At 39.1% G+C, this 12938-nt stretch overlaps 1 protein-coding gene across 1 annotated transcript in view; it reads left to right on the top strand.

Annotated features, from left to right (window-relative positions):
* Positions 1 to 368: 368 nt before the first annotated feature.
* LOC129835624 (putative selection and upkeep of intraepithelial T-cells protein 1 homolog) overlaps positions 369 to 12938 on the top strand; it is a 74256-nt gene continuing 61686 nt past the window's right edge. The window contains exon 1 of the mRNA XM_055901337.1: positions 369 to 660. Coding sequence (XP_055757312.1) covers positions 588 to 660 — 73 coding nt within the window. The 5' untranslated portion in view covers positions 369 to 587. The remainder of the gene's footprint in view (positions 661 to 12938) is intronic.

Below are 12938 nucleotides of genomic sequence, written 5' to 3'. Positions count from 1 at the left end.
AAAAAAGTTGTTTAGCCTGTCTGGGGTGCCAGGTAGGTTGTGCCTACCAGAGAAAACATTGGTTTCTCCTTTTGGTTTGGGAGGGAATGAGTCCCATCTGGTCCGTCAAGTCACACCAATACAAAGGACTTATGTAAAAGTCAGGATGGAAATATACTTTTCATAAACCCCTTAAAACATTGGAAAGAACTTCAAACAAGTGTCTTCTTTTGCGTGGTTGTATTAACAACATAAATGATCACACACAACAATATAACAAATAATGCGCTCTTGTTCATTTATTTATTTGTTCTGTATGTGTTTTTTAGGACATCTGACACAAAGTTAATGTCCATATCAGAACACTAGATGGAACTAGATATCGCGAGATGATATGCAACTAGAAGTACTGTAGGTGAAAGTGAAAGTAAAGTGTGAAACTCCACCACCCTTTTCTCCATTATTTCTGGAACAGACGTCGTGTTACATTCTGTTCGTTGACAAATTAGCCTTTCGACTGTTTTGGTTTATTTTTCTAAACTCCAAACAGTTGTATTCACCAGTTACAAATAGCTTTACCTTGGAGTCAGACTTGTTTTGTTGGTGAAATGAAGACCTTTCCGACCTCGGTGGCCTGGTGTTTTGGGATTCTGTTCATCAGTGTTTCATTGATAACGACAGGTAGGCCACAATATTATTCCTTCATTATTTAGCCTGTAGGCTGTTTTATTATCTGAACATAATATTAACAAGAAAGAAACGGGGAGAATTCAAGTGCAGGCTCAAAACCGAGTGCAGGAAATGTAGATGTCTTGTCGTTGCTGCGTAGTTGTCTGATCAGACAGGGTAGTTTGGGTGTGGTGAGGCTGTAGGGTGTCTGTGGCAGACAAACACTATTTACACAATACTAAGATACGGCAATGACTTTTTCGTAGTAGGTTAGGAGAATTTGTTTAATTATTTTAAGGTTAGGAAAAGGGTATGCGAAAATACTCTCCTAAAATGTTACGAAAATCTTAGCTGTATCGAAGTGGCGTGAAAATAGTGTGTCCGTCCGTGGTGAAAATGGTTAGGCAGGAAAAGGAAGTGTCGCCATGTTTTTGACTAAAAAGAGAAGTTTACCATCTGAGTTGAAGAGACACACAGAATTCAGATCGTAAAACGTCTTCTCTTTATAGTCATAAATATGGCTGAAGTCAAGGAACAGTAGACTCACCAGGTCTAAATAATTAAAGGTTAGATTTGGGAACAAGGGTTATGTTTAAAATTAGCTTAAATTAGTGTAATTTCTGCCATACTGTTCACACCTGTCTAGCTAGTCCACAAATGACAGTGAAAGTCATATTAATGTTATATGATCAAATGTTCTTGAGACAATTTCATATCGAAAGTTGAAATATTAAATACAGCCTACTTATTTCGTTTACATTGTTTGCAAACTCATGTGACACGTATTAATGCCAAAATAACATTTACTTTGTTAAAATGTTTTTTATTTAACCTTTGTTTAACTAGGCAAGTCAGTTAAGACCAAATTCTTATTTACAATGACGGCCTACCCCGGTCAAACCCGGATGACACTGGGCCAATTGTAGGCATCCCTATAGGACTCCCAATCACAGCCGGTTGTGATACAGCCTGGATCCGAACCAGGGTCAGGAGTGACGCCTCTAGCACTGAGATGTAGTGCCTTTAAACCGCTGCGTCACGTGGAAGCCTTCCCAAGAGCAAAACAGGCACAACAAAAAAAACTTATATTTTTGTTAGCTAAAGGTGGGCTCTGTTAGGCTCTGTTTTTAGCTATCTGCCCTGTATGACGGGTCGCCACTGTTGTTGTCACGTTTATTTCAAGATTCACATTCGTGCTCCTATGTGTTTTAGGACATTTAATATGAAGTTAATGTCCATATCAGAACACTAGATGGAGCTAGATATCGCGAGATGACATGAAGTTAATGTCCATATCAGAACACTAGATGGAGCTAGATATCGCGAGATGATATTCAACTAGAAGTACTGTAAGTGAAAGTGAAAGTAAAGTGTGAAACTCCACCACCTTTTCTCCGTTATTTCTGGAACAGAGGTCGTGTTACATTCTGTTCGTTGACAAATTAGCCTTTGGACTGTTTTGGTTTATTTTTATAAACTCCAAATAGTTTTCTTCACCAGTTACAAACAGCTTTACCTTGGAGTCAGACTTGTTTTGTTAGTGAAATGAAGACCTTTCCGACCTCGGCGGCCTGGTGTTTTGGGATTCTGTTAATCAGTGTTTTATTGATAAAGACAGGTAAGCCACAACATTATTCCTTCATTATTTAGCCTGTAGGCTATTTTATTATCTGAACATAATATTAACAAGAAAGAAACGGGGAGAATTCAAGTGCAGGCTCAAAACCGAGTGCAGGAAATGGAGATGTCTTGTCGTTGCTGCGTAGTTGTCTGATCAGACAGGGGAGTTTGGGTGTGGTGAGGCTGTAGGGTGTCTGTGGCAGACAAACACTATTTACACAATACTAAGATACGGCAATGACTTTTTCGTAACAGGTTAGGAGATTTAGTTTAATTATTTAAGGTTAGGAAAAGGGTTAGCGAAAATGCTCTCCTAAAATCTTACGAAAATCGTAGCTGTATCGAAGTGGCGTGAAAATAGTGTGTCCGTACGAGGTGAAAATTGTTAGGCAGGAAAAGGAAGTGTCGCCATGTTTTTGACTAAAAAGAGAAGTTTACCATCTGAGTTGAAGAGACACACAGAATTCAGATCGTAAAACGTCTTCTCTTTATAGTCATAAATATGGCTGAAGTCAAGGAACAGTAGACTCACCAGGTCTAAATAATTAAAGGTTAGATTTGGGAACAAGGGTTATGTTTAAAATTAGCTTAAATTAGTGTAATTTCTGCCATACTGTTCACACCTGTCTAGCTAGTCCACAAATGACAGTGAAAGTCATATTAATGTTATATGATCAAATGTTCTTGAGACAATTTCATATCGAAAGTTGAAATATTAAATACAGCCTACTTATTTCGTTTACATTGTTTGCAAACTCATGTGACACGTATTAATGCCAAAATAACATTTACTTTGTTAAAATGTTTTTTATTTAACCTTTGTTTAACTAGGCAAGTCAGTTAAGACCAAATTCTTATTTACAATGACGGCCTACCCCGGTCAAACCCGGATGACACTGGGCCAATTGTAGGCATCCCTATAGGACTCCCAATCACAGCCGGTTGTGATACAGCCTGGATCCGAACCAGGGTCAGGAGTGACGCCTCTAGCACTGAGATGTAGTGCCTTTAAACCGCTGCGTCACGTGGAAGCCTTCCCAAGAGCAAAACAGGCACAACAAAAAAAACTTATATTTTTGTTAGCTAAAGGTGGGCTCTGTTAGGCTCTGTTTTTAGCTATCTGCCCTGTATGACGGGTCGCCACTGTTGTTGTCACGTTTATTTCAAGATTCACATTCGTGCTCCTATGTGTTTTAGGACATTTAATATGAAGTTAATGTCCATATCAGAACACTAGATGGAGCTAGATATCGCGAGATGACATGAAGTTAATGTCCATATCAGAACACTAGATGGAGCTAGATATCGCGAGATGATATTCAACTAGAAGTACTGTAAGTGAAAGTGAAAGTAAAGTGTGAAACTCCACCACCTTTTCTCCGTTATTTCTGGAACAGAGGTCGTGTTACATTCTGTTCGTTGACAAATTAGCCTTTGGACTGTTTTGGTTTATTTTTATAAACTCCAAATAGTTTTCTTCACCAGTTACAAACAGCTTTACCTTGGAGTCAGACTTGTTTTGTTAGTGAAATGAAGACCTTTCCGACCTCGGCGGCCTGGTGTTTTGGGATTCTGTTAATCAGTGTTTTATTGATAAAGACAGGTAAGCCACAACATTATTCCTTCATTATTTAGCCTGTAGGCTATTTTATTATCTGAACATAATATTAACAAGAAAGAAACGGGGAGAATTCAAGTGCAGGCTCAAAACCGAGTGCAGGAAATGGAGATGTCTTGTCGTTGCTGCGTAGTTGTCTGATCAGACAGGGGAGTTTGGGTGTGGTGAGGCTGTAGGGTGTCTGTGGCAGACAAACACTATTTACACAATACTAAGATACGGCAATGACTTTTTCGTAACAGGTTAGGAGATTTAGTTTAATTATTTAAGGTTAGGAAAAGGGTTAGCGAAAATGCTCTCCTAAAATCTTACGAAAATCGTAGCTGTATCGAAGTGGCGTGAAAATAGTGTGTCCGTACGAGGTGAAAATTGTTAGGCAGGAAAAGGAAGTGTCGCCATGTTTTTGACTAAAAAGAGAAGTTTACCATCTGAGTTGAAGAGACACACAGAATTCAGATCGTAAAACGTCTTCTCTTTAGTCATAAATGTCATAGTTTTTGAACTACAACCCGGAGCTCCACCTTTACCAGCCAGCCTGCCCTCTCTCTAAATATGAAGCCAAGGAAGTGTTGACTCACAAGGTCGGAATAATTACGGTTTGGTTTGGGAACATGAGTTATGTTACGGTTAAGTATACTTTAGTGAGTGTTAAGATTAGGGTAATGCCAAAACAGATGGAGGTCTTTATATCTGTGACATTATATTGTCTGGTCAACTGTAAAACATACAGAATGCTGCAGGGTACTGACCAAGACCAGACAGAGAGAACACATTACACCGGTTTTAAGGTCTCTGCACTGTAAAACATACAGAATGCTGCAGGGTACTGACCAAGACCAGACAGAGAACACATTACACCGGTTTTAAGGTCTCTGTACTGTAAAACATACAGAATGCTGCAGGGTACTGACCAAGACCAGACAGAACACATTACACCGGTTTTAAGGTCTCTGTACTGTAAAACATACAGAATGCTGCAGGGTACTGACGGTATTTAGAGTTGGGTTGGATATAGTCATGGTAGGATACAGTATTTGGAGTTGGGTTGGATATAGTCATGGATACAGTATTTGGAGTTGGGTTGGATATAGTCATGGTAGGATACAGTATATAGAGTTGGGTTGGATATAGTCATGGATACAGTATTTAGAGTTGGGTTGGATATAGTCATGGATACAGTATTTAGAGTTGGGTTGGATATAGTCATGGATACAGTATTTGGAGTTGGGTTGGATATAGTCATGGATACAGTATTTGGAGTTGGGTTGGATATAGTAATGGTAGGATACAGTATATGGAGTTGGGTTGGATATAGTCATGGATACAGTATTTGGAGTTGGGTTGGATATATTCATGGATACAGTATATAGAGTTGGGTTGGATATAGTCATGGATACAGTATTTGGAGTTGGGTTGGATATATTCATGGATACAGTATATAGAGTTGGGTTGGATATAGTCATGGATACAGTATTTGGAGTTGGGTTGGATATAGTCATGGATACAGTAATTGGAGTTGGGTTGGATATAGTCATGGATACAGTATTTAGAGTTGGGTTGGATATAGTCATGGATACAGTATATGGAGTTGGGTTGGATATAGTCATGGATACAGTATATGGAGTTGGGTTGGATATAGTCATGGATACAGTATTTAGAGTTGGGTTGGATATAGTCATGGATACAGTATATAGAGTTGGGTTGGATATAGTCATGGATACAGTATATTTTTTTATTTTTTTATTTTACCTTTATTTTACTAGGCAAGTCAGTTAAGAACAAATTCTTATTTTCAATGACGGCCTAGGAACAGTGGGTTAACTGCCTGTTCAGGGGCAGAACGACAGATTTGTACCTTGTCAGCTCGGGGATTCGATCTTGCAACCTTTCGGTTACTAGTCCAACGCCCTAACCACTAGGCTACGCTGCCGCCCCCATATGGAGTTGGGTTGGATATAGTCATGGTAGGATACAGTATTTAGAGTTGGGTTGGATATAGTCATGGTAGGATACAGTATTTAGAGTTGGGTTGGATATAGTCATGAAAACAGTATATGGAGTTGGGTTGGATATAGTCATGGATACAGTATATAGAGTTGGGTTGGATATAGTCATGGATACAGTATTTAGAGTTGGGTTGGATATAGTCATGGATACAGTATTTAGAGTTGGGTTGGATATAGTCATGGTTACAGTATATAGAGTTGGGTTGGATATAGTCATGGTTACAGTATATAGAGTTGGGTTGGATATAGTCATGGATACAGTATTTAGAGTTGGGTTGGATATAGTCATGGATACAGTATTTAGAGTTGGGTTGGATATAGTCATGGATACAGTATTTGGAGTTGGGTTGGATATAGTCATGGATACAGTATTTAGGGTTGGATATAGTCATGGATACAGTATTTATAGTTGGGTTGGATATAGTCATCGATACAGTATTTAGAGTTGGGTTGGATATAGTCATGGATACAGTATATATAGTTGGGTTGGATATAGTCATGGATACATTATTTAGAGTTGGGTTGGATATAGTCATGGATACAGTATATAGAGTTGGGTTGGATATAGTCATGGATACAGTATTTGGAGTTGGGTTGGATATAGTCATGGATACAGTATTTAGAGTTGGGTTGGATATAGTCATGGATACAGTATTTAGAGTTGGGTTGGATATAGTCATGGATACAGTATTTAGAGTTGGGTTGGATATAGTCATGGATACAGTATTTAGAGTTGGGTTGGATATAGTCATGGATACAGTATTTGGAGTTGGGTTGGATATAGTCATGGATACAGTATTTAGAGTTGGGTTGGATATAGTCATGGATACAGTATATGGAGTTGGGTTGGATATAGTCATGGATACAGTATTTAGAGTTGGGTTGGATATAGTCATGGTAGGATACAGTATTTGGAGTTGGGTTGGATATAGTCATGGATACAGTATTTGGAGTTGGATTTGATATAGTCATGGAGTTGGGTTGGATATAGTCATGGATACAGTATATAGAGTTGGGTTGGATATAGTCATGGATACAGTATATAGAGTTGGGTTGGATATAGTCATGGATACAGTATTTAGAGTTGGGTTGGATATAGTCATGGTAGGATACAGTATTTGGAGTTGGGTTGGATATAGTCATGGATACAGTATTTGGAGTTGGATTTGATATAGTCATGGAGTTGGGTTGGATATAGTCATGGATACAGTATTTGGAGTTGGGTTGTATATAGTCATGGATACAGTATATAGAGTTGGGTTGGATATAGTCATGGATACAGTATTTAGAGTTGGGTTGGATATAGTCATGGTAGGATACAGTATATAGAGTTGGGTTGGATATAGTAATGGATACAGTATTTAGAGTTGGGTTGGATATAGTCATGGATACAGTATTTAGAGTTGGGTTGGATATAGTCATGGTAGGATAAAGTATATAGAGTTGGGTTGGATATAGTCATGGATACAGTATTTAGAGTTGGGTTGGATATAATCATGGATACAGTATTTAGAGTTGGGTTGGATATAGTCATGGTAGGATACAGTATTTAGAGTTGGGTTGGATATAGTCATGGATACAGTATATAGAGTTGGGTTGGATATAGTCATGGATACAGTATTTAGAGTTGGGTTGGATATAGTCATCGATACAGTATTTAGAGTTGGGTTGGATATAGTCATGGATACAGTATTTAGAGTTGGGTTGGATATAGTCATGGATACAGTATTTAGAGTTGGGTTGGATATAGTCATGGATACAGTATTTAGAGTTGGGTTGGATATAGTCATGGATACAGTATTTGGAGTTGGGTTGGATATAGTCATGGATACAGTATTTAGGGTTGGATATAGTCATGGATACAGTATTTAGAGTTGGGTTGGATATAGTCATGGATACAGTATTTAGAGTTGGGTTGGATATAGTCATGGTAGGATACAGTATTTAGAGTTGGGTTGGATATAGTCATGGATACAGTATATGGAGTTGGGTTGGATATAGTCATGGATACAGTATTTGGAGTTGGGTTGGATATAGTCATGGATACAGTATTTAGAGTTGGGTTGGATATAGTCATGGATACAGTATTTAGAGTTGGGTTGGATATAGTCATGGTAGGATACAGTATTTAGAGTTGGGTTGGATATAGTCATGGATACAGTATATGGAGTTGGGTTGGATATAGTCATGGATACAGTATTTAGAGTTGGGTTGGATATAGTCATGGATACAGTATTTAGAGTTGGGTTGGATATAGTCATGGATACAGTATATGGAGTTGGGTTGGATATAGTCATCGATACAGTATTTAGAGTTGGGTTGGATATAGTCATGGATACAGTATTTAGAGTTGGGTTGGATATAGTCATGGATACAGTATTTAGAGTTGGGTTGGATATAGTCATGGATACAGTATTTGGAGTTGGGTTGGATATAGTCATGGATACAGTATTTAGGGTTGGATATAGTCATGGATACAGTATTTAGAGTTGGGTTGGATATAGTCATGGATACAGTATTTAGAGTTGGGTTGGATATAGTCATGGTAGGATACAGTATTTAGAGTTGGGTTGGATATAGTCATGGATACAGTATATGGAGTTGGGTTGGATATAGTCATGGATACAGTATTTGGAGTTGGGTTGGATATAGTCATGGATACAGTATTTAGAGTTGGGTTGGATATAGTCATGGATACAGTATTTAGAGTTGGGTTGGATATAGTCATGGTAGGATACAGTATTTAGAGTTGGGTTGGATATAGTCATGGATACAGTATATGGAGTTGGGTTGGATATAGTCATGGATACAGTATTTAGAGTTGGGTTGGATATAGTCATGGATACAGTATTTAGAGTTGGGTTGGATACAGTCATGGATACAGTATTTAGAGTTGGGTTGGATATAGTCATGGTAGGATACAGTATTTAGAGTTGGGTTGGATATAGTCATGGATACAGTATTTAGAGTTGGGTTGGATATAGTCATGGATACAGTATTTAGAGTTGGGTTGGATATAGTCATGGTAGGATACAGTATATAGAGTTGGGTTGGATATAGTAATGGATACAGTATTTAGAGTTGGGTTGGATATAGTCATGGATACAGTATTTAGAGTTGGGTTGGATATAGTCATGGTAGGATACAGTATATAGAGTTGGGTTGGATATAGTCATGGATACAGTATTTGGAGTTGGGTTGGATATAGTCATGGATACAGTATTTGGAGTTGGATTGGATATAGTCATGGAGTTGGGTTGGATATAGTCATGGATACAGTATTTGGAGTTGGGTTGGATATAGTCATGGTTACAGTATTTAGAGTTGGGTTGGATATAGTCATGGATACAGTATATAGAGTTGGGTTGGATATAGTCATGGATACAGTATTTAGAGATGGGTTGGATATAGTCATGGATACAGTATTTAGAGTTGGGTTGGATATAGTCATGGATACAGTATATGGAGTTGGGTTGGATATAGTCATGGATACAGTATTTAGAGTTGGGTTGGATATAGTCATGGATACAGTATTTAGAGTTGGGTTGGATATAGTCATGGATACAGTATTTAGAGTTGGGTTGGATATAGTCATGGTAGGATACAGTATATAGAGTTGGGTTGGATATAGTAATGGATACAGTATTTAGAGTTGGGTTGGATATAGTCATGGTAGGATACAGTATATAGAGTTGGGTTGGATATAGTCATGGATACAGTATTTAGAGTTGGGTTGGATATAGTCATGGATACAGTATATGGAGTTGGGTTGGATATAGTCATGGATACAGTATTTAGAGTTGGGTTGGATATAGTCATGGTAGGATACAGTATTTGGAGTTGGGTTGGATATAGTCATGGATACAGTATTTAGAGTTGGGTTGGATATAGTCATGGATACAGTATTTAGAGTTGGGTTGGATATAGTCATGGATACAGTATATGGAGTTGGGTTGGATATAGTCATGAAAACAGTATATGGAGTTGGGTTGGATATAGTCTTGGATACAGTATATGGAGTTGGGTTGGATATAGTCATGGATACAGTATTTAGAGTTGGATTTGGAGTGCCCCCCTCACACAGAAATACACACTCAGAGCGTAGCTTTTCTTAAAAACTTGACTCTGCGTGTTTCGCTCACTTCTTTATTTTTTTTAACTAAGTTTGAGACTCAGCTCGCTGCCTCTCAGATCAAAGGTGGGTCCATCTGCTTCGTTCCAGAAGTGTGGTCTCCCTGAGATCCCAAGTTTGAGGGATCCCGCACGATTTACCCAGGTGGTCAGGAACGGTCACCAAGTGAAGATTCCCATCCTCGTCGCCAAATATGTTGGTTATTTTCTTTACTATCAAATAAGAGACAAACTTATCACACAAGTCAGAGTTATACTTTAACTAAATCTGTATTCACTTTATTAATAAGGGAGCAGGTCAATACAACGCACACATATAAAGTGAATCGATTGAGTGCTCTACGATAATGATGACTGGTCGACGATTCACGCTCAGATGATTTGTTGAGAGCCACGAGACAAAAGTACAAAGGTCTTTTATAGCCAAGATACACCCCTTTCAAGCTACATGACGAACAACAGATTTATAGAATGGGTCACAAGGTTAAGATTTGTATGAAAGGTACCTATAATACATAGCAGACAGTATCTGATGATGAGGGACCAGTAGCATCAACCCACTCTGTACCCAAGGGAATAGCAAATGTATTATTATCATTGTTATTATTGTTGGTGTTACGTTAGAATTATTATTATTATTCACAGACACACAGTCAATCTTCTGAGTTGCATTTGAGTATATGCCACAATTTACATAAATACAAAGGAGTCTTAAGAAGACAGTGATAGTAATTGCAATGAGTCCAACAATTGACATAAATACAGGAGTCTATAGTGTTTCTCCTGTTGGAACACTTTTACAACCAAGTCGACGTCTGACGGCTTTTAAATGAACAAAATGTGTTGGTTGGGTGACTGAACTCCATCACGTGTTATCGTGTGCATTGGGCGAATAGAGTCTGACGCACACACCAGCAGAACAACGGGTAGTGTTTTTACAACAGTAGGTAACACTGACCGCTTCAGTTTACATTATTCACTATTAGCAAGTTAGACAGTCAAAGATGACTCACGAGATTTGAATGACGCTGTCACTGCCTTCCGTTTCACACAAAACAAAACCCACGTTGCTGCGCCTGACCTCCATATGACCTCCAGCAGGCCACAAATGTGCATGTGTCTGCTAAAACGGTCAGAAACAGACTCCATGAGGGTGGTATGAGGGCCCGACGTCCACAGGTGGGGGTTGTGCTTACAGCCCAGCACCGTGCAGGACGTTTGGCATTTGCCAGAGAACACCAAGATTGGCAAATTCGCCACTGGCGCCCTGTGCTCTTCACAGATGAAAGCAGGTTCACACTGAACACATGAGCACATGTGACAGACGTGACAGAGTCTGGAGACGCCGTGGAGAATGTTCTGCTGCCTGCAACATCCTCCAGCATGACCGGTTTGGCGGTGGGTCAGTCATGGTGTGGGGTGGCATTTCTTTGTGGGGCCGCACAGCCCTCCATGTGCTCGCCAGAGGTAGCCTGACTGCCATTAGGTACCGAGATGAGATCCTCAGACCCCTTGTGAGACCATATGCTGACACATGCACATTTGTGGCCTGCTGGAGGTCATTTTGCAGGGCTCTGGCAGTGCACCTCCTTGCACAAAGGCGGAGGTAGCGGTCCTGCTGCTGGGTTGTTGCCCTCCTACGGCCTCCTCCACGTCTCCTGATGTACTGGCCTGTCTCCTGGTAGCGCCTCCATGCTCTGGACACTACGCTGACAGACACAGCAAACCTTTTTACCACAGCTCGCATTGATATGCCATCCTGGATGAACTGCACTACCTGAGCCACTTGTGTGGGTTGTAGACTCCGTCTCATGCTACCACTAGAGTGAGAGCACCGCCAGCATTCAAAAGTGACCAAAACATCAGCCAGGAAGCATAGGAACTGAGAAGTGGTCTGTGGTCACCACCTGCAGAATCACTCCTTTTTTGGGGGTGTCTTGCTAATTGCCTATAATTTCCACCTTTTGTCTATTCCATTTGCACAACAGCATGTGAAATTTATTGTCAATCAGTGTTGCTTCCTAAGTGGACAGTTTGATTTCATAGAAGTGTGATTGACTTGGAGTTACATTGTGTTGTTTAAGTGTTCCCTTTATTTTTTTGAGCAGTGTAGTTTAACTCCATCTGATCTAGTCAGAATACAGGAAGGTTATATAGTTTACCACCATCTGATCTAGTCAGAATACAGGAAGGTTATATAGTTTAACACCATCTAGTCAGAATACAGGAAGGTTATATAGTTTACCACCATCTGATCTAGTCAGAATACAGGAAGGTTATATAGTTTAACATCATCTGATCTAGTCAGAATACAGGAAGGTTATATAGTTTAACATCTGATCTAGTCAGAATACAGGAAGGTTATATAGTTTAACACCATCTAGTCAGAATACAGGAAGGTTATATAGTTTAACACCATCTGATCTAGTCAGAATACAGGAAGGTTATATAGTTTAACATCTGATCTAGTCAGAATACAGGAAGGTTATATAGTTTAACACCATCTAGTCAGAATACAGGAAGGTTATATAGTTTACCACCATCTAGTCAGAATACAGGAAGGTTATATAGTTTAACACCATCTAGTCAGAATACAGGAAGGTTATATAGTTTAACACCATCTGATCTAGTCAGAATACAGGAAGGTTATATAGTTTAACACCATCTAGTCAGAATACAGGAAGGTTATATAGTTTAACTCCATCTGATCTAGTCAGAATACAGGAAGGTTATATAGTTTAACACCATCTAGTCAGAATACAGGAAGGTTATATAGTTTAACACCCTCTAGTCAGAATACAGGAAGGTTATATAGTTTAACACCATCTGATCTAGTCAGAATACAGGAAGGTTATATAGTTTAACACCATCTGATCTAGTCAGAATACAGGAAGGTTATATAGTTTAACTCCATC

The sequence above is a fragment of the Salvelinus fontinalis genome, chromosome 36 (genome assembly GCF_029448725.1).
Source record: "Salvelinus fontinalis isolate EN_2023a chromosome 36, ASM2944872v1, whole genome shotgun sequence".
NCBI lineage: Eukaryota > Metazoa > Chordata > Actinopteri > Salmoniformes > Salmonidae > Salvelinus > Salvelinus fontinalis.
This window is presented reverse-complemented; position numbering and strand designations above follow the sequence as displayed.